This window comes from Palaemon carinicauda, chromosome 26 (genome assembly GCF_036898095.1).
Source record: "Palaemon carinicauda isolate YSFRI2023 chromosome 26, ASM3689809v2, whole genome shotgun sequence".
NCBI classification, from domain to species: Eukaryota; Metazoa; Arthropoda; class Malacostraca; order Decapoda; family Palaemonidae; genus Palaemon; species Palaemon carinicauda.
In genome coordinates, this window is record NC_090750.1 from 90,899,596 (window position 1) to 90,922,387 (window position 22,792).

The following is a 22,792-nucleotide window of genomic DNA, read 5'->3' on the forward strand; positions in this document are numbered from 1 at the left end:
TCAGAGAGAGGTCAGGTTGGTCTCATTCTCTTGGAAAATGCCTGAAGTTTCTCAAAATATTATAAAAAATATGAAAAAAAAATTTAAATAGCAGTTTTTTGCGAGGACGTACCGGTACGTCCATGGGGGTAAAGGGATGAGTTTTGTGAAACGTACCAGTACGTCCTTTGGGGGTAAAAGGGTTAAAAACACATGACACTGGCAATGTCCCTACACACATCAATTTCAAGGATCTTAGGTAAAAGATGCAATCACACAAAGAGTGATAATGCATATACCCATATGAATCATTGCTTGAAGTGATTACCAAGCTTACATTAACATAAAATACGACACAGCCACAGCCCACCCTCCCCTGTTATCCGCCACAGATGAAGCTTCATAACGCTGAATCCTCTACTGGTAGCAGCAGTAGGGGATTCAGCGTTACGAAGCTTCATCTGTGGTGGATAACGGGGGAGGGTGGGCTGTGGCACCCTAGCAGTACCAGCTGAACTCGGTTGAGTTCCTCGTCAGGCTGGGAGGAACGTAGAGAGTAGAGGTCCCCTTTTTTGTTTTTGTTTCATTTGTTGATGTCAGCTACCACCCAAAATTGGGGGAAGTGCCTTGGTATATGTATGTATTTGTTTGCCTATTTAGACAAATTATTCACTGACTAAATTATGCTTATACTAATTTAAGAAGCTTAAAATAAATATGTATAGACTATTTGCCTACATAGACAAACAATACACAGACTTAATCATACTTATAACTAATTCAAGAAACTAAAAATAAATATGTATAGACTATTTACAAATTTAAACAAAAGAAACACAGCCTCAATCATATTTATAACTAATTAAGAAGCTTAAAATAATGTCATTATTTGCAGTTTATAGCTTGGAGCACACTAAACTTGAAGAATAATAATAAATCAAATGTAATCACCTGCGAATAGGCAGCGGCATCAGCGGCAGTAGCTCCCGGGTGATGACGAATGTGAGACCCGACAACAAACCTTGCCAGTTGTTCATCCTGTACGGGATCAACCGTGTCTCTAACGACGCACAAGACGTCAAAACGAGATAAGATAGGCTCCGACAAGTCGACCTGTGGAAAGTAAGATCGTTCATTGTAACAACTTATTTCTTGACCTAAGTTTCCTCATACTCACGAAGACCTCCTTACGCCAATCGCGACAGCAACGTCCAATTTACTTTTTACCCATTATTATTATTATTAATTGCTAAGCTACAACACTAGTTGGAATAGCAAAATGCTATAAGCCCAGGGGCTCCAACAGGGAAAATAGCCCAGTGAGAAAAGGAAACAAGGATAAATAAAATATCTTAAAGAGTAACAGGGAAAATAGCCCAGTGAGAAAAGGAAACAAGGATAAATAAAATATCTTAGAGAGTAACAACATTAAAATACTGTAAATATCTCCTATATATAAACCGTAACCAGAGAGAAGGATCCAATGCAGTACTGTCTGACCAGTCAAAAGACCCCATAACACTCTAACGGTAGTCATTGCTACTGCATTAATTAATTTACAACAGATTCAAACTTTTTTTTCTCAACAGATGTTTTTGATTTAAAAACCATTGAAAAGAATTTTATACATAAAAAGTTATAAATTATAAGCTCAGAACTGTAATCTGTGGCACCCTAGCAGTACTAGCCAAAATCGGCTGAATTCCTCGTCAGACTGGGGGGGGGGGGAGCGGGGAGAGGAAAGGTCTTGGAGGAAAAATAACTGGAGATGCCCTGACCCGGATTAAGGGAAGCCAGGTTTTTACCCTTCTAACTGTCAGTTCTTGATCCTTCAAGTTAATCTCTGTCATTGTATTGGAATTTGTAGTCAGTTCTATTCAGACCTTTGTTTAGAGACGGTAACCCTTATTGTGCTTTCATTAGCGATGGCTCCTTCCTGTGCTGCTCTTGGTTGTACGAAAAAAATCAGTTGCCTGCCTTTAGGCAAAAATCTGTAACAACAGTTGTGAGATTATCACAAGCTGTGTTCAATGTCATCCATAGACGGATATAAAGGTCAACGACTTTACTGTAGTTCATTATTCCAAGGAGTTTGTAACTGATTCACCAATAAGTTGAGCTACAAGTTTAACATTATTTTTTTTTTTTTTGATAAAGCATCACAGGAAGGGACCATCGCTAATAAAATAGCACAAGAAAATAGTTATCGGCTATAAACAAAAGTCTGGGTAAAACAGACTAAGAACCAGTACGCTGTCGGAGGATTAACTTGGGATCGAGATTTGACAGTTTGAAGGGGTGAATCTGGCCAAACCCTGCCCTCACGGGTTCAGGAAAGAATTCCGAGTCAGGGCATCTCCAGTAGTATTAATCCTCCTAGGGAAAGATCCACTTTCGTTCGTTTGTTTGATGTTTGCTACCCCCCAAAATTGGGGGAAGGGCCTTGGTAAACAGATACATTATTCTATCATGGCATAGAAGTTACTTATATATATATATATATATATATATATATATATATATATATATATATATATATATATATATATATATTATATTAAAAAAAAAAGAAGAGAAAAACTGACTTACATTTTCCGCAAATGTCATAGACGGGTCGTATCTACCCCCAATAGGGTTAGCGGCTGCAATAACAGCACAGCGAGCTTGAAGTGATGTCACGATACCAGCCTTGGAGATTGATATACTCTGCTGTTCCATGGCTTCGTGAATACTGGTACGATCGGCGTCATTCATCTAAGAGAAAAATCCAACCCAAAATTATAATACGAAAAGTGGAATCTTTTCAAGTACAACAAAAGAAGAAGAAGAAGAAGAAGAAGAAGAAGAAGAAGAAGAAAAAGAAGTAGTAGTAGTAGTATAGTTCAAATACACATTCATTCTATTAGCTTTGTTACCAAGACAAACTGATCTATTTTTAACACAAATGATAATTCAATACCAAGTTAGACAATTTATTTAGCTGTAGGAAAAAGTTCAAATACTCGGCATCATCCCTATTAGCTTCTTAGCTGAGACAAACTGAACTTTTGTAGCAGAACAAATGAACATTAAAAACTATTTACTCATTTTTTTAATGAGGCGCATTTGCACCAACTCGCAGGGGTGACCTTTGAGCTTGGAAAAAGTTTCCTTCTATCTGATTGGTTAGAATTATCTTGTCCAACCAATCAGCGATCAGGAAACTTTTCCAAGCTAAAAGGGCACTCCTGCCAGTCGGTGCAAATCTGCCTCACTAAAAAGAATTGACTATAGTTAGGAAATTTATTTACCAATATATATATATATATATATTATATATATATATATATATATATATATATATCTATATATATATATATAAAAGGTTCAAACACAGGATCATTTCTATTAGCTTTGTAACCGAGAGACAAACTGACCTTATCAAACTCATCAATCAGACATACACCCTTATCAGCCAAGACTAAAGCACCGGCTTCTAGGGTCCATTCTCTTGTTACGGGCGATCGCTGTACATAAGCAGTCAAACCTACAGCACTGGCACCCTGACCTAGGAATTAGAAAAATAGGTTTACTCAATCTTTAATTATCAAGATTAATTCAGAACTATTAAGACAATAAAATCAAAGTTAACATTAACTATATTTTGATTCTATACTATCAAGACAATGGATCCAATATTAACATTAACTATTTTTTCATTTAAAACTATTAACACAATATAATCAAAGTTAACCCTTTTACCCCCAGGCTATTTGGAACTTTCCAACCCTTAACCCCCAGGCAATTTTTTTTTTCAAGCACATTTTGCAATATTGTATATATTTTTTAAATTGCTCTAACAGCCTTAATTTTCATCATAGAGAGGTCAGGTTGGTCTCATTCTTTTGGAAAATGCCTGAAGTTTCTCAAGTTATCAAAAATATGGAAAAAAAAAATATAAATAGCAGTTTTTTGCAAGGACGTACCAGTACGTCCATGGGGGTAAAGAGATGAGTTTTGTGAAACGTACCCATACGTCCATGGGGGTAAAAGGATTAACATTAACTATTTTCTAATTTAAAACTATTAAGACAATAGATTCAAAGTTAACATTATCTATTTTCTGATTATAAGTTTGAAGAAAGCTCTGGGTGATAGGAGGATAGATGTGAGAGAGGCAAGAGAGCGTGCTAGATATAGGACTGAATGGCGAGCAATTGTGACGCAGTTCGGGTAGGCCCTGCTGCTTCCTCTGGTCGCCTTAGATGACCACGGAGGTAGCAGCAGAAGAGGATTCAGCGTTATGAAGCTTCATCAGAGGTGGATAATGGGGGAGGGTGGGCTGTGGTACCTTAGCAGTACCAGCCAAACTTGGTTGAGTCCCTTGTCAGGCTGGGAGGTACGTAGAGACGAAAGGTCCCCCTTTTTTCATTTGTTTGATGTCGGCTACCCCCCCAAATTGGGGGAAGTGCCTTGGTATATGTATGTAAGTTTGATTTATACAAAAGAACATAAAACTAATAACCATTACAGTACCGTTAATCTATACAACAATTTCCTGCATTATAGCATACCTGTTGTGAATACTGCTCGGGGAGCTATTTTCTCAACGTACTTCAAAAACTGAGACTTGGCTGTACCAGGATCACCACAGGCCAAGACATTAATATCACCTCTAACCTTGTGTTTTTGACCTGGAAAAAAGAAAGGAGTAAATTCAAGAACTTTGAGATTCCATCAGGAAAATCAGCTAATATCATATTTATTGTTCTAAAGCAATTAGCCAATATTAAACTGGACTGAAATCATATTGGCTAAAGACTCACTCAGTTAACTCGGCCAATGCTAGCCTTTGTTCCAACCCAATTAGCCAATACTAAACTTAATTGAAATCCTATCAGGAAATATTAAACTCTTTGTTCAAAACAAATAAACAATGGCAAAGCACATTTATTATGAGATGTGTAACTACCAATACAGCAATGTGAATAAGAGCTATTTTTTGTTTGAAAACCTCAACGTAAACCAAACGATGTAAAGAAAACCCAATCGGCAAAAACCTAAAATCTATTTTCAAATTCTATAAAAAATGGCAAAGCAGACTCATTACAAGATATGTATCTACCAAAAAATATCAATATAAATAAGATATCTTTTGTTAAAAACCTAAACGTGAGGTAATCAAATTTAAGAAAACCAAATATATAAAAAGGGCAAAACTCACCTGGATTTTTAGTCTCCCCACCAAACAGGGAAAGGGCAAGGGCACGCTTTATGTCCTCATGACCGTAGACCGAGGGTGCGATTGAGGCAACAATCCTTTCAGCAATACGCTCATCTTTGCTAAGGCTGACAATAGCCTTGAGGTCTTCATCAGTTAAAGCTAGTGGAGAAGAAACAATATAAATATAGAATCTAACAAAGAATGCATGAAAGTTGTTCCTTGATTAAAATTTATATTAACCCAAAATACAACAGTAGGGGATTCACCGTTATGAAGCTTCATCTGTGGTGGATAATAGGGAAGGGTGGGCTGTGGCACCCTAGCTGGACTAGCTGAACTCGGTTGAGTCCCTTGTCAGGCTGGGAGGAACATAGAGAGGCGAGGTCCCCTTTTTTGTTTCATTTGTTTGATGTTGGCTACCCCCAAAATTGGGGAAAGTGCCTTGGTATATGTATGTATGTATGTACAACAATCTATGACAATAGATACCTCCCAGTCAAGAATAATAAGATATCTACGACTGCAAGAGTAAAATTATCTACTTTTATATGTGTAAGAATGCTACGGTCAAGGAAAATATCATAACCTCAAAAGCAAAGAAATGAAACATTCTAATAATGATTGTGTTACCTTATAAACTGTATTTGTATTCAGGAATAAAAATGAAATCAGTAACATAAACATTCCTAAAGTAGAGCATAAGCTGTGAGGTTTAGAGTCAAGACATATACATTACATAAATTTATATGGGTCAATGTACTCAAAAGCAAAATATTCTTTTGATATTACCTTTAATGGCATTGGCATTATCTTTTTTGGCAATGTGGTTAGCCATAACAACTGTCGCAAACACGGGGAAACCTTGATTCGTGTTCAACGATCCATCATAATTGTTGGTGTAAACCCCAGTAACTTCTATTTCGTCTCCTGGCTTACAAGAATCGCACAAGTCACCAAGAAGTATAATCTCCTTCGAACGAGGCAATCGACCAGCAGCAACCTTGCCGGGAGATTCTTGCAAGGTGATTCTTTGGTAATTCTGATACACAGTCTGTTCCATATTAACTGAGAAGGGTCCTCTGCTCTGGCACTCGGGGCAAGATCCTGGCTTGACTTCGGCATTCTGCGACTGGACAAAGGGCCCCAGAACATAACTACACTTGTTACAATCATACTTGACCACGGACAACTGCGGAAGGATTCCAGTTGTGGATGTGACTACGCCCGATGTGCGGATCAACTGATTTAGATGTAGTTGTCTGAAAAATTGTAAAATATAAAAGTAAAAACATGTCCTTCAATTAGAGTAGAGTACAGAGATCACTACGCCTAATGTGCAGATCAGCTGATTCAGATGTAGTCTGAAAAGTTTCAAAATAGAAAACCAAGTGTCATTCAATTAAGTATAAAGATCACTATACCTAATGTGCAAATTAACAGATTCAGACATAGAAAATATTATACAATAGAAAACTAAAAACGTGTCCTTCAATTACAGTAAAGTATAAAGATTACAAAAAATTCTAAAAACAATAAAAATAATAAAAATACAACAGACATGAAAATGATACTTCAGTTCAACTCACAAATAATGAACACACTCAATATGCTTACCTAAGTGAACGCAGTTCTTCAATTAAAGGTAAGTCTGTGATTCGAACATGAATTTCTCTGGTGATTCTCTCATACTGTGGAAACATGGAGAGGGTAACATCCTTAGCGGCCGAGTCCATAATTTCTAACATCTCGGTTGGAGCTTCTGGCAAGAAGTATGCCAGAACTTGTTCTTCGGAGGCTATGATATTATAATCCACCTCAAAGGAGGACTTATTTTCTTCGCACATCTGACGGATTTTATCTTTGTACAGGTTGTTCCCTTTGTCGTTGACGTACGTGCGCAAGAAATTTTTGAAGCGATTGTAGATTTCGTGTCTTGGTCCAAGCATGGAAACCCATTCACGAACACTGTGGCCTTTCATGTCCTCAAGATTCTCGATGGATTCAATCATCTGCAAAGGGGAGGGAATCATAGGAGGTTAAGCTATTTTATATTACACCAATCATAGAGTATTGAAATAAACACACATCTTGTATCAAGGTCAAGATGAAATATCTTTTATATCTAAATAAATCCTAGCAAAATGAATTTACAGTACGACAAAGTATTTCCTTTCAAACAAAATTAGCACTTGAAACACTTCATCCTTTACATCCCAACTTAAGTTTTTATCGGACCAGACAGCGAGTGTGAAAGTTTTGATTTTTCATTCTCAGCTGGAGGGCTTGATAAACCAAATATAATATCTATGTCACCTCTCTAATACCTACACTTGAATTTCCGAAAGAACTGGTCTGGCACTTGATCTATTATTTTCCATCTTTTGCCTTCACGGTATTACACAAAACAAACCTTATTCACAACTTTTGCTACTTTTATTGGCCATTTCATTCCATAATTAGTATATCCCTTTCCCTCTCTACATTCAAATTTCTCACTGTTTCTGCTTTTATTATTTTGATTAAACCTCAAGAGAGAACTTGCAATTCCTCTAAGTACAAATTTGAAGAATTACAAATAGTTGCAATAAGAGAAGGCACTAAACTAGTCATTCCCAAAGTTCATCCTAGGCAGCTTCACATGATGTCAACAGCTGTACTGGAAGCTATAGGCAGAATCAGCCACACGGAAGTTCCAATCAAGTCTGTAGTTCAATCCTTTATTATTATTAACAGCTAAGCTACAACCCTAACTGGAAAAGCAGGAAGCTATAAGGCCTCGGGCTACAACAGGGAATGCATCCCAGTGAGGTAACAGATGAAAGTGTACCATCAAGCAAGAAAACTCTAAGACAGTGCAAGACTATGGTACATTGGTTATAGCACTACCCAAGACTAGAGAACAATGGTTTGATTTTAGAGTGTCCTCCTAGAAGAGCTGCTTATCATAGCTAAAGTCTCTCTCCTACCCTCACCAAGTGGAGAGCAGCTACTGAACAATTGCAGTGAAGTTAATCACTTTCTTCAACAAATTTCCTGAACTTGGAATATGAAAAGCCATATAGTATGCTTCTCCTGCATACTATTATTATTACTTGCTAAGGCGTGATTCCCAAACTTTTTTCTGTCATTTTCCCCCTGCACCCAGTTCGATCATCCAGATTTCCCCCTTCATGTGTGAGAGAAAGAGTAGTTAAAACACACTTGAGGCTATTTACTAATTTATTTTTTAAATGTGCAAATATACTGATAAAATGACAAATTCGAAGATAATTTGTATTTTTTGTTACCATACAAACCTTAGCTATTTACAAAGGGTATTAATTTTAGCGCAGCTGAAATGACGAGCCAATAGTTTTTAACGAGGGTTAATTACCCCCGCGCTAGTTAGCGGGGGGTGGGGAAGGGTAGCTTGCTACCCCTCCCCCCTCCACACACCGGTGACTTGCTTCACTTCACTTACAGGTAGGACTTGACTTGGGGGTCAGGGATGGCGGGCACATATGTGTAAATAGCTAAGGTTTGTATGGTTAGGAAAAATACAAATTATCTTCGAATTTGTCATTTGTTCCGTAACCGAAATACAAACCACGCTATTTACAAAGGGTGACTTACCCCTTAGGAAGGGTGGAAAGTCCCCAGCCTTACTGACTTCGGCTTGCCTGGGGGCTCGATCCCTCAGTGAGCAGCACTAGAGAGAGGGAGCCCCTGTACCTCACAGGTTCCGAGCATCGCTAGGAACGAGTGGCCTACATAAGCAGTGTGAGGAGGAGAGTGTGACTCGTCCTATGGAGTTGACCTTGAGACCTTCAGATAGGAATTCTAGGATAGGACGTTCCCCATAACACCTCGTCAGGGTATGGGAGACGCAACAGTATTAAGCTTAATACTAGGAGCACAAAAAAGCATGGGTTACCTGCAGAGGTTGAGGTCAGCTATGCGAGGACCAGGTAACAACGCCCTCAACCTACTGCTACTTGTCCAAAAAGGAGCCTGAGGTTAGACCAGCTGTTGTGCAGCCACCACAGGGCCGATAGAGAACGTATCGAGGCTCCTGTGGGTCACGTCTTGCAGGTAGTGGGCTGTGAAGGTCGTTTGACGCTTCCAGACCCCAGTTTGAAGTACCTGCGTCACAGAGAAGTTTCTCTTGAAGGCCAGGGATGTAGCAATACCCCTGACATCGTGGGCCCGAGGGCGACGAGACGGAGGAGGGTCAGGATTCAGGGCATGGTGGATAACCCTTCGAATCCAAGCTGAGATGGTGTTCCTGGTGACCCTCCTCTTTGTCCTGCCTGTGCTCACAAACAAAGCTCGCACATGAGGACGGACTGCAGCCGTTCTTTTCAAGTAGTACCTCAGACACCTCACTGGGCATAGTAGCAGCTGATCTGGGTCGTTTGTTACAGAACGGAGACTCGCGATCCTGAAAGAGTCGAACCGAGGATCCGGCACTCCAGGATTCTGAGTCTTGGCCACAAACTCAGGGACGAACCTGAACGTTACCTCCCCCCATCCCCTTGAATGGGCGATGTCGTACGAGAGAACATGAAGTTCACTAACTCGCTTGGCCGAGGCCAAGGCGAGTAGGAAAGCCGTCTTCCAAGACAGGTGGCGATCGGAGGCCTGGCGTAATGGCTCGAAGGGAGGTCTCTTGAGAGACCTGAGGACTCGAACCACGTTCCAAGGAGGGGGTCTCACTTCCGACTGGGGGCAGGTAAGCTCATAGCTACGTATGAGTAAAGAGAGTTCTAGCGACGAAGAAATATCCACGCCCTTCAATCTGAAGGCCAAGCTTAAGGCTGAGCGATAGCCTTTCACCGCCGAGACAGAAAGGCGCATTTCTTCTCGCAGATACACAAGGAAGTCCGCTATTGCTGGAATAGTGGCATCGATTGGAGAGATACCCCTTCCACGACACCAACCAAAAAAGACTCTCCACTTCGCTTGGTAGACTCCCTCAGAGGACCTTCGCAGGTGCCGAGACATTCTCTCCGCGAGGAGACGCTGGATAGTCTCCAGGCGTGAAGCCGAAGCGAGGCTACGGCCCTGTGAGGGACACCGGAGTGGGGTTGTCTGAGAAGCTCCCTTGGGAGTTCCGTCAGGAGTTGCAGAAGGTCCGGAAACCATTCCGCGTGATGCCATAGCGGAGCTACTAGAGTCATGGAACAGTTGACCGATAGTCTGGTCCTGTTGAGCACCCTTCTCATCAGACAGAATGGTGGGAAGGCGTCACGTCGATGTTGTCCCACCGTTGCTGGAAAGCATCTTGCCAGAGTGCCTTGGGGTCCGGGACTGGTGAGCAGTACAGGGACAGCTTGAAGTTCAAGGCTGTCGCGAACAAGTCCACCGTCGGGGAACCCCACAAAGTCAGGACTTTGTTGGCTATCTGAGGATCCAAAGACCACTCGGTACTCACTATCTGCGAAGCCCTGCTCAGACTGTCGTCGAGCACATTCCTCTTGCCAGGAATGAAGCGAGCTGATAGTGTTATCGAGTGGGTTTCGGTCCACCTCAAGAGTCTCTACTGCAAGATGGGATAGCTGTTACGAAAAAGTGCCTCCCTGCTTGTTGATATAAGCCACTACCGTGGTGTTGTCGCTCATCACCACCACGGAGTGACCCGCCAGGGACCGTTGGAACTGCTGAAGAGCCAGAAAGACGGCCTTCAATTCTAGCAGGTTGATGTGTAGGCACTTTTCTGATTCTGACCAAAGGCCTGAGGCCCTCTGGTTCAGAACGTGCGCCCCCCACCCTTCTTTTGACGCGTCCGAAAACAGAGTCAATTCCGGGGGGAGGACGAGAAGACTCACTCCCTTCCGCAGGTTCTCGTCGGCCAGCCACCACAGCAAGTCCGTCTGTTCCAGAGACCCCATTGGGATCAGAATGTCCGGGGAATCGGATCCTTGATTCCACCGGGACTTGAGCCGCCATTGAAGGGATCTCATCCTGAGGCGGCTGTTTGGAACCAGACGGGCCAGGGAGGATAGGTGGCCTAAGAGACGCAACCAAGATTGGGCGGGGAATTCTTTTCGCCTGAGGAAAGGCTCCGCCACCCTCCTCAGCCTTGCTATCCAGTCGTCTGATGGAAAGGCTTTGTGGAGATTGGTGTCTATTAGCATGCCTAGATAAACCAGTCGTTGGGACGGCTGCAGAGAGGACTTCTCGAGGTTTACCAAGATCCCCAGATCCTGGCAAAGATCCAGAAGCCTGTCTCGGTGCCGAAGAAGGGTCGACTCCGAGTCTGCTAGGATCAGCCAATCGTCTAGGACTCTAGGTAACGAAGGAGACGAATGCCGTTCCTGTGCGCCCAAGATGAAATCAGGGTGAACACTCTGGTGAACACCTGAGGAGCTGTGGAGAGCGAAACACAGCACCTTGAACTGGTAGATCTTGTTGTCTAGGCAGAATCTCAGGTACTTCCTGGAAGACAGATGGATTGGGATCTGGAAGTACGCGTCCTTTAGATCCAGTGTTCACATGAAGTCTTGTGGTCTCACCGCAAGTCTGACCGTGTCTGCTGTCTCCATGCTGAACCGGGTTTGTTTGACAAACCTGTTCAGAGCTGAGAGATCGATGACGGGTCTCCAGCCTCCAGTAGCCTTCTTTACAAGAAAGAGTCGACTGAAGAAGCCTGGGGAGCCGTCCACGACCTCCTGGAGAGCACCCTTCTCGAACATGGTCTCGACTTCGGCCTGAAGGGCCAGCCCCTTTGCCGATCCCATGGCATAGGAGCTCAACGACACTGGATTCGCTGTCAGGGGAGGTTGAGATGACGTGAACGGGACGCGATAACCTTGGCCGATCACTGAGACCGTCCAAGCATCGGCCCCGTGTTGCTGCCACCTGCGGACGCAACGCTGAAGGCATCCCCCCACAGGTGGACACGCAGGGGGACTGCCACCCCTAGGGCTTGCGGCCGCGGCCGCCACCCCTGGAGGACTTACCGCCCCTCTTGACCTTGGCTAGAAAGGGCTGGGGCTTAGACACCACTTTCTTAGCTGCCGGTGCCTGTTTGGGAGCCTTACGAGGCTGTTGCTGCTGTTGTGGCGGGGCTGGAGGCTTATAGGGCCGAGTTGTAAGGGCCCTGTGGAGGAGGGAGTCCGTGCTGGATTTCCTCCACCTCTCAGCCGTTCGCTCCAAGTCTTGAGGCTCAAACAGGCTCTCCCCCAGAAGGGAAGCATGTCGGAGCCTACACACATCCACGGCGGGGACCTTCGGATGGAATCTCTCGGACACAGCATCGCGACGCTTCAACACCGAGTTGGCCCACAGGGTGGTAAACTGGTGCGCCAAAAACTCGATGGAGCGGGTGCCCGAGAGCAAGAAGGTCTCTAGGGCCTTCCTATTGGTCTCCTTGGACAAGTCCTCCGATCGCAATAGGATGCCCAGAGATCCTAGCCAGAAGTCCAGCCACGAAGTGGCCTGCATGGCACACTTAGCGACCTTCTCGTGGTTAAAGATCTCCGCCGCCGAGAACGACACCTGCCGGACAGAGTTTCTCCAGGGGAACTCCCTTCGCCAGCTCCTCCACAGAGTGATGGAGAGGAAGAGCGAGGTTGAGGGATAAGCTTGTTCCCGGCAGTGGAACGACTGGAGGAGGCAAGAAGTGCGAGCTGAGCGTTGGCCCTAGCTCTGGCACTCTTCAGCCCCCGAGACCAGGGCAGAGCTGCACTGGTGAGACCAGGGCAGAGCTGCACTGGTCTTAGGGGCCTTCCGAATGTCAAACACTTCATCCAGAATCGTGTCTTTGCCTTCACGGGGGGCGATGACTGGATCCGTAAGTCTGTTAAGTGTCCTTATCAGGCTTAGGACCTGCCAGAAGGCATGTTCGGACTCTTGCTGTTCTCCTCCTTGCGGGCTGGCAGCTAAGTCTCCTGCCCCAGGAATCTCTTCCTGGGGTGACACGTGGACATTCCCCTGGGTAGTCGTGGGTTCCTGACGAATCCTTGCAGAGGATTTAGGGACGGTCTTGGAATCCTTGGGTTCCCTCCTGGGAGGGATACAGGATCCCAACAACGAGGTTCGAGGGGCCCCTTCCTCACGAGACGATTCTCCTGCCTGAAGCGAAGTCTCCCCCCCTGGTGCCGAGGGGAAGACTACCGCCCCACTGGACTCACCTGAGGACGGAAAGGCCTCGTCCACGGGAGAAGGAGAGAGTACTCGTGCAGGAGATGGGACCTTCGAGACCGACCTCTTGGGAACCAACTTCGCCCTAGGGGAAGTCACCACGAAGTCCACTCCTCTCTTTCTCTTCAGCGTAGGAGAGACAGCCACGGTTTGTCACCCTGGCCGGCGAGTGCTGGTTTCATAACCCTCACTAACGCCCGTGCCAGCGGACCAAACCAAGTCTGCTGCTCCAAGGACACAGAGTCCGAAATCCTCGCTAAAGAGAAAGGGATCGGGCGATCCTTTGGAGTGGACACGACGGTACCTGCCTGAAAAGAAGGTGGGGAAGAATGCTGTACTGACCTGTCTTCGTCCTGCACTACCAACCTGTGCTTGGATGGAGGTGATCCCGAGTGCCATCTAGGAGCACGCGTCCCTGCTGCTACCACCGGCTGTGGAATTCACCGCGAACGATGGTCGCGCGGGAGAGCGATCGCGCGGGCGCACAGGCGAGCGGTCGCGAGGGTGGGCAGGTGAATGAACACGTGTCCGAGGCGACGAACGCAAGCATTGGCGCGACGGCGAGGGATCGTGCTGCCGCGTAGGTGAGGAAGATCGCTGGCGATGTCGTGATGTGGTATGTCGACGCACTGGTGTGCGATGGTGAGCAGCATGCGCAGGTGAATGACCGTGTAATGGTAAGCGATGGTGAGCAGCATGCGCAAGTGAATGATCGCGTGATAGGGTGCGATGGTGATCAGCATCCGCAGGAGGGCGATCGTTCAGGGTTGTGCGATGAGGAGCAGCATGCGTAAGCGGGCGATCGTTCAGGGTTGTGCGATGGCGAGCAGCATGCGCAGGTGAATGATCGCGTGATGGGGTGCAATGGTGATCAGCATCCGCAGGAGGGCGATCGTTCAGGGTTGTGCGATGAGGAGCAGCATGCGTAAGCGGGCGATCGTGCAGGGTCGTGCGATGGCGAGCAGCATGCGCAGGAGGGCGATCGTGCAATGGCGAGCGGCATGTGCAGGCGGGCGATTGCGCGATGGCGAGCTAGAAGCTGGCGAACCATGTTCCTTCAGGAGCGTTCGTTGTCGCTGTTGAATAGGCGATACTAAGATCGCCTGTGCGGGCTGGCAAGCAGGTGAACGCTGGCGAGGAGGTAATCGCTGGCGTGTAGGTGATCGCTGGCGAGCAGAAGGTCGACGCGTGTCCTGTGAGAGGACAGCTGGAACGGGAAGATCGCTGGCGCGTTGGCGAACATGTGTTTCTGACACACGCGCAGCACGATGTTGCGTAGCCACAGGACCAGGCAGATGGTGAGCAGGGAGTTCAGCAGGAACTAAAGGGAGGTCAGAGACCGCAGGGCGATGGTCCTCAAATGAGCGCTGATGCTCGGAAGAGAGCTGACGAGCAGGAGAGCGCTGGCGAGGGGGGCGAACATCAGGAGAGCGCCGACGAGCAGGTGAGCGTCAGCGAGCAGGAGAGCGCTGGCGAACAGGTGAGCGCTGGCGAACAGGTGAGCGCTGGCGAGCAGGAGAGCGCTTGTGCGTTAGCACTGCTCGCGTAAGGGAAGAATCCCTTAGCCCCGAAGGGACCGTTGCCCGTCGGGTGACGAGTTCTCCAGAAGGCGAAGATCCGGCAGGAGATGGTGAGCGGTCTGCAGAGAGGTTCAAGGAGGGCGGAGCAGTCGGTTGAGGCTGACGAGGAGAGTCCCCCCCGGAGGAGGAAGACCCAAAAAGGTGCCTCTTAGTCCCTCTGTAAGGGGAAGGGAGGCCCTTGTGGCGTAGAGGGCGGTGAGCCTTACGGCGGAGGCGGCCTCGGGGGAGATCGTCGGGACCATCGGTCCTCCGAAGGGGAGTCTCCGTCAAAACACTTCCCTCAGAAGGAAGCTGGGCAGCAGTCGAGACCGAAGGACTCACTTCACCCTTCGAAGGATGCACGGAAGGAGGAGGAGAGCCTTGAGCACCATCACCAGCAACAGCACCTGCGGCGGAAGGCCCAGCCACGTCGGAGGCCTCTGTCACCACGACGTCGACAATAAACAGAGGGTCTACCTCCGCTACCACCGGCGACTGTTTAACAGCGGCCCCCAACGAGACAAGGTCAATAAGAGCGACCCTGGAGGGCAAGCCCTTAAGCCCCAGGGACGACCAAATCTGTAAAAGATCATCACTGGATAAGGCATTATTATCAATAACCTCCTCCGGAGGAGGAGGGGGAACCGCCTCGCTATGGGAGGCGACGCCCTCTCCCCCCACCGAAGGTAGGGAAACAGAACAAGGGCCTGCGCTGCCACTCGGACGACTCTCCTTAGGAGGCGGACGAGGGGGAGCTTCGGAGGAGGTTTGGGCGGCGGAAGAAGAGTCCCGAGAACCTTCCTCCTTCAAGGCTAACCCCGGAGGAGAACGGTCTCTCTTGGACTTCTTCTTACGCCGACGGCCAAACCTCTCCCACTCGGAGGCAGACCACTCCCTGCACTCACGGCACATGTTATCCTGGTTGCACCGTCGGCCCCGACATTGAGGGCAGAGGGTGTGTGGATCCGTAATAACATCCAACATGAAAGTCCCACAAGGACGGCCGGCAACTCCAGGGCATGTAAGCATAGTAAAGAAAATAACTGAAGGTCAACTTCCAACCAATCACACACGCTGAAAAGAAAAAGCAGAAAATTAAAGGCTGTCACGAAGGCGATGAGCAGACAAGTCTGATCACCGCCGAGCCAAAAGTGAAGTGAAGCAAGTCACCGGTGTGTGGAGGGGGTAGGGGTAGCAAGCTACCCTTCCTCACCCACCGCTAACTAGCGCGGGGGTAATTAACCCTCGTTAAAAACTATTGGCTCGTCATTTCAGCTGCGCTAAAAGTAATACCCCTTTGTAAATAGCGTGGTTTGTATTTCGGTTACGGAACAACATATAATTAAGAGTAAATTGGATAGAGAGCAGTTAGTAACAACTAAGCATAGCCATAGAACCGGTTAATAACAAATAAAAAGTCTTTTATTTGCTCTTCTACTTTAGAATTAAATTAGTGAGAAGGGTGAGGCTGCTGATTGTGCACCAGTGTATCAATATCAGGGTTAGTTTTGGCAAGCGCGCAACGTATGTCACATTCCACCTCCAGTCAGTTTCGTGCTTTGGGTTTGATTGTGAATGAAGGAGAAAATCCTGACTCACAAAGGTAGGTTGTGGAAAACAGAATGATCTTCAGTGCATTGGTGCTCAGTTGTGGGTATGCCTATTAACCCAGAATTCTTCAAGATCTTGTGCACGATACTCATCCTTGGCAGAAGAGTCATGTTTCTTCTTCTTTGTATGCATCCTTTCCCAGCTTTATGTGGGGGCCGATGCTTCTGGCCAGCGTTCTCCATCTACCTCTGTCCCACACTTCACCGGTTAATCCATTTGATTGAAGGTCATCCTTGATACAGTCCATCCACCTTCACTTTGGTCTTTTCCTGATTGAAGACCTTTTGCATCAGGTCCCACAAGATATCTATGCCTTCCTCTCCAAGACTCGCAGAAGAGTCATGTTTGAGGTCCAAAAACTCATTTTGCATGTCCCCAGGGACATCATCCACCTGACATATAAATGGGTTCCTTGTCAGCCTCATTGAAATGTCTTCAGTGTTGATACCAAGGAAATATCGCTTGAACTCGTCTACCAAATGATCAAGGTCGAGTGATGATTTCCTCCTTCAATAGGTTCTTGATGTCTTTCTCACCAATTATGTCACTCAAACGCTGAAAGAATGCTGTTTTACCTTTTTTAATTTGTTTCCCCCTAAGTTGCAGTTTAGCCATGAAAGCATTGATGGTGTCCGTGTGCACAATCACATTGCTCCTTTTCCCTGTAATTTCTTACTTAGTTCATTGTTTCAAAAATCTCAGCAAGATAAGCCATTTGTGCTACAAATCCTTCCTTATTGAAGGCAGACAGCAGGTCCACCTTGTTGCTGTAACTCAAAAACAACTTTATTTCTTCCCACAGTTCAAAGACCCGCGCCAGCAAGTTCCCTTTTGAAAGCCATCGCACTTGTGTGTGAAATGGAAGAGCTGTGTGGTTAGCATCCATGTCCCGGCAGAGTTCGCAAAAGAGGCGAGTGTTCAAGGCTGATCCTTTCACATATTTAACAACAATGTTTATGATGACAGTCAAAGCATCATGAAGGTTCTTTGGAACTGTCTTTGAGGCGAGAGCTTCCCTATGGATCATGCAGTGTGTTTCATTCAACTCAGGCCGCTTCTGCTTCACAAGAGTAATGAATCCTGATCGTGAACCAAGCATATTAGGGCCACCATCTGTGCAAACCCCTTCCAGTTTGTTCCAACTCATCGGAGAAATCTGCAACTAATGCCATTATGTCAACTGCCTTTGTTGTCATCTCTAATGGCCGGCAAAAAAGAAACTCCTCCTTGATTCCTTCGTCAGTCAAGTAGCGGCAAAAAGCAAGCAGTTATACAACGTTGGCGACATCCGTAGACTCATCAATTTGAAGGGAAAAAAAAAGAGCGATGTCATTACCTTTGACACCACATTTTCCTTAATGTTTTCAGACATTTTGGAAATTCTGTTCTTGATTGTGTAATTTATCAAACAAGGGGATCTGTTTCATCTTCTGTAATGACTCCTCTCCAAACACAAGCCTAGCACTGTCAACGATACACTGTTTCAAAAGGCTTTCATCAATCGTGAGGGGTTTCTTTGCCTTGGCCACCTGAAGGGCAATCATATATGAAGCCTTCACTATGCCGATGTTGGTTTGCTGATACATCCCAGATGTATCCATTTTCATCCTCTTCACGCTGGATAACTTTACCTCAAAAAAGCTACGATTCTTTTTTTTCAACTGTGGATGAGCCTTTGCCAGATGCTGCTTCAGTTGGAAAGGTTTCATGATGCCATTAGAGAAGGTTTTCAAATACACAACACACTGAGGGATGTGTGCACCATCCTTGTCAAGATATGTGAACCCATAGTCCAAATAACTATCTTCATATAATATGATATTTTAATTATAAAATAAATTTTTGAATATACTTACCCGGTGAATATATAATAGCTGCAACTCTGTTGCTCGACAGACACATACATAAAAAAACTCGCCAGCGATCGCTATACAGGTTGCGGGTGTGCCCATCAGCGCCAACTGTCGGCCAGATATCACTCTCGATGTAAACAAAACCTCAATTTCTTCTCATCCCACTGCGTCTCTATTGGGGAGGAAGGGAGGGTCGTTTAATTTATATATTCACCGGGTAAGTATATTCAAAAATTTATTTTATAATTAAAATATCATTTTTAAATATTTAACTTAGCCGGTGAATATATAATAGCTGATTCACACCCAAGGAGGTGGGTAGAGACCAGAGTTAAATATGTTTACATCGTATAAGCTAAGAGTTTTTTTATTTCATTTTGACAGTTATCAATATAACAAACCAAAATAAATAGGTACTGTACCTGGTAAGGAAGTCGACTTAGACGATTACTCTGCCTTGTAAGTACGTCTTCCTTACGGAGCCCAGCGATCCTCTTAGGATGCTGACAGACCCCCAGGAGCTGAAGTATCAAGGGCTGCAACCCATACAACAGGACCTCATCAAACCCCTAATCTGGGCGCTCTCAAGAAATGACTTTGACCACCGCCAAATCAACCAAGATGCGAAAGGCTTCTTAGCCTTCCGGACAACCCATAAAAACAACATTAAAACATTTCAAGAGACAGATTAAAAGGATATGGAATTAGGGAATTGTAGTGGTTGAGCCCTCACCCACTACTGCACTCGCTGCTACGAATGGTCCCAGTGTGTAGCAGTTCTCGTAAAGAGACTGGACATCTTTCAAGTAAAATGACGCGAACACTGACTTGCTTCTCCAATAGGTTGCGTCCATGATACTTTGCAGAGATCTATTTTGCTTAAAGGCCACGGAAGTTGCTACAGCTCTAACCTCGTGCGTCTTAACCTTAAGCAAAGATCGGTCTTCCTCACTCAAGTGTGAATGAGCTTCTCGTATTAACAATCTGATAAAATATGACAAAGCATTCTTTGACATAGGCAAGGATGGTTTCTTAACCGAACACCATAATGCTTCAGATTGGCCTCGTAAAGGTTTAGTACGAGCTAAGTAGAACTTAAGAGCTCTAACAGGGCATAAGACTCTTTCTAGTTCATTGCCTACGATCTCCGATAAGCTAGGAATATCGAAAGATTTAGGCCAAGGACGAGAAGGTAGCTCATTTTTGGCTAGGAAACCAAGCTGCAGAGAACAAGTAGCTTTTTCTGACGAAAACCCGATGTTCTTGCTGAAGGCATGAAGCTCACTGACTCTTTTAGCCGAGGCTAAGCATACCAGGAAAAGTGTCTTAAGAGTGAGATCTTTCAGGGAGGCTGACTGTAAAGGCTCAAACCTGTCTGACATGAGGAATCTTAGAACCACGTCTAAATTCCACCCAGGAGTAGCCAAACGACGCTCCTTAGAGGTCTCGAAAGACTTAAGGAGGTCTTGCAGATCTTTATTGTTGGAAAGATCTAAGCCTCTATGCCGGAAGACCGAGGCCAACATGCTTCTGTAGCCCTTGATAGTAGGAGCTGAAAGGGATCGTACTTTTCTCAGGTATAAGAGAAAATCAGCTATTTGGGCTACAGAGGTACTGGTCGAGGATACGGAAACTGACTTGCACCAGTCTCGGAAGACTTCCCACTTCGATTGGTAGACTCTAAAGGTAGACGCTCTCCTTGCTCTAGCAATCGTACTGGCTGCCTCTTTCGAAAAGCCTCTAGCTCTCGAGAGTCTTTCGATAGTCTGAAGGCAGTCAGACGAAGAGCGTGGAGGCTTTGGTGTACCTTCTTTACGTGTGGCTGACGTAGAAGGTCTACTCTTAGAGGAAGACTTCTGGGAACGTCTACTAGCCATCGAAGTACCTCGGTGAACCATTCTCTCGCGGGCCAGAGGGGAGCAACTAACGTCAACCTTGTCCCTTCGTGAGAGGCGAATTTCTGCAGTACCTTGTTGACAATCTTGAATGGCGGGAATGCGTAAAGATCTAGGTGTGACCAATCTAGGAGGAAGGCATCTATATGTATTGCTGCTGGGTCCGGGACTGGAGAGCAATAGATTGGAAGCCTCTTGGTCAGCGAGGTTGCAAAGAGATCTATGGTGGGTTGACCCCAAGTCGCCCAAAGTCTCTTGCACACATCCTTGTGGAGGGTCCATTCGGTTGGAATTACTTGACCTTTCCGACTGAGACAATCTGCTAGGACGTTCAAGTCGCCCTGGATGAACCTCGTTACTAGGGAGATGCCTCGATCTTTTGACCAGATGAGCAGGTCCCTTGCGATCTCGTACAGAGTCAATGAGTGGGTACCTCCCTGTTTGGAAATGTACGCCAAGGCCGTGGTGTTGTCCGAGTTGACCTCCACCACCTTGCCTCGAAGGAGATTCTCGAAACTTATCAAGGCCAGATGAACCGCCAAAAGCTCCTTGCTGTTGATATGCATGCTCCTCTGACTCGAGTTCCACAGACCTGAGCATTCCCGACCGTCCAGCGTCGCGCCCCAGCCCAAGTCCAATGCGTCCGAGAAGAGAACGTGGTTGGGTTTCTGAACTGCTAGGGGAAGACCCTCTCGTAGACTGATATTGTCTTTCCACCAAGTCAGACAAGTCTTTATCTTTTCGGAAATCGGGATCGAGACCGCCTCTAGCGTCTTGTCCTTTTTCCAGTGAAAAGCCAGATGGAATTGTAGAGGTCAGAGGTGTAGCCTTCCTAGCGAGACAAATTGCTCCAGGGATGACAGCGTTCCTACCGGACTCATCCAAAGCCTGACTGAGCAACGTTCCTTCTTCAACATCTTCTGGATGGCGAGCAGGGCTTGATCTATTCTGGGGGCCGACGGAAAAGCCCGAAAAACTTGACTGTGAATCTCCATCCCTAAATACAGAATAGTTTGGGATGGGACCAGCTGTGACTTTTCCAAGTTGACTAGGAGTCCCAATTCCTTGGTCAGATCTAGAGTCCAATTGAGATCCTTCAGACAGCGATGACTGGAAGAGGTTCTGAGAAGCCAGTCGTCCAAGTACAGGGAGGCTCTGATCTCCGATAGCTCGAAACTGGTACCCCACATTCCTGTAAACAAACCTCAGAAACGGTTGGGAATCCGGGTGTATAGGAATGTGGAAGTATGCCTCCTGAAGGTCGAGAGAGACCATCCAGTCGCCTTCCATAAATGCTGTCAAGACAGCCTGGTAGACTTCATCGTGAAGTTTGTCTTGACAATGAACACATTGAGCGCACTTGCCTCTTACGTACTCCTGCAGTGAACATGGCTGCCAAATCATGGAGCCATCCCTGAGGGACTTGTTCCTGCAGAGAACGTGGCTGTCAGATCATTGGAGCCATCCCTGAAAGCCTTGTTTATGCATGACATAATTGTACAGCAAAACTTCAAAGGCTCGAAAACAGCTGTGAAGTTGACCTGTAAAATCTTGGAGCGTCTCCTGGCCAGGCGCCAGGGAGAGTCTATGAGATTTGAGAAGTCTATCTGGGCAGAGGCAGGAACTCCCAAGCCGAGAACTTCTCTCGTGTCATATCAGACTCTCGCTCTATAAGCCAGTTTAAAAGAAGGGAAAGCAAAGGCTGTATCCCCCAAACTCCTCCTGGTGATAAACCAGTCGCCTAGCAAACGTAAAGCTCTCTAGGAGAGCGAGAGAGCACTAGCTTATAAAACAACGGCTTCGAAGTAGCTAGGCCTAGTGTAAGCTTCTGACGTTTAGGCGAACGAGGAGCAGCAGTTACAAAAAGATCCGGACAAAGATCCTTAAAAATCAGCATGATTTATTTAAAGTCCATAGAGGGCTAAGCAGCTTTAGGCTCCTCTCCGTCTGACAGAGTCCTCAAGGGAATATCAGTAGGAGGGGGAACAGCAACTTCCTCATCTAAAGGAACCTTGTCCGATAATACGTAGCCGAGTCTCAAGCAAGGGAGAGACCTACCGTGGTGGCAATGCTTTACAAGCAGAGTCCACATGCACTGGTGCATTAGTAGCGGAACAGGACGCAACATCATGTAACTGCTTGACAGTCTGTGAACTGTCAACAACAACAGGTGCGAGAGACCAGGACGCAACGTCATGTAACTGCTAGACAGTCTGTGAACTGTCAACAACAACAGGTGCGTGAGGACGCACAGCGTCCACTCGAGACTGCTTTGACCGCCTAGACTGAGCAGTCAAAACAACTCTAGAATGCGGAGGTTGACGCTCAGCGTCAAAACAAGTCAACTCCGATTGTTAGCGAACGTCCTGAACGTCAACAGGAGCATCAGCAAGTGGCCTAACGTCCAAATGTGGCTGAAAAATCCACACGAGACCGCATCGAGTGTGGTTCTAAACAACCTGACTGACGTGACTTAGCTACGCCAACGTCAACAAGACGCACAAAGGAACGTTAGGTTGGCTGAAAGCCAGGATCTCGATGAGAAAAACGGCTAGGCTCAACGGACTT

General features: G+C 46.1%; 1 protein-coding gene across 1 annotated transcript in view; it reads right to left on the reverse strand.

Annotated features, from left to right (window-relative positions):
* Mcm2 (DNA replication licensing factor Mcm2) overlaps window positions 1–22,792 on the reverse strand; it is a 52,600-nt gene that overhangs the window by 13,302 nt on the left and 16,506 nt on the right. The window contains exons 5-11 of the mRNA XM_068349968.1: window positions 6,797–7,191; window positions 5,972–6,441; window positions 5,183–5,341; window positions 4,533–4,652; window positions 3,396–3,526; window positions 2,569–2,733; window positions 931–1,092 (exon numbers count right to left, since the gene is read on the reverse strand). Coding sequence (XP_068206069.1) covers window positions 931–1,092; window positions 2,569–2,733; window positions 3,396–3,526; window positions 4,533–4,652; window positions 5,183–5,341; window positions 5,972–6,441; window positions 6,797–7,191 — 1,602 coding nt within the window. The remainder of the gene's footprint in view (window positions 1–930; window positions 1,093–2,568; window positions 2,734–3,395; window positions 3,527–4,532; window positions 4,653–5,182; window positions 5,342–5,971; window positions 6,442–6,796; window positions 7,192–22,792) is intronic.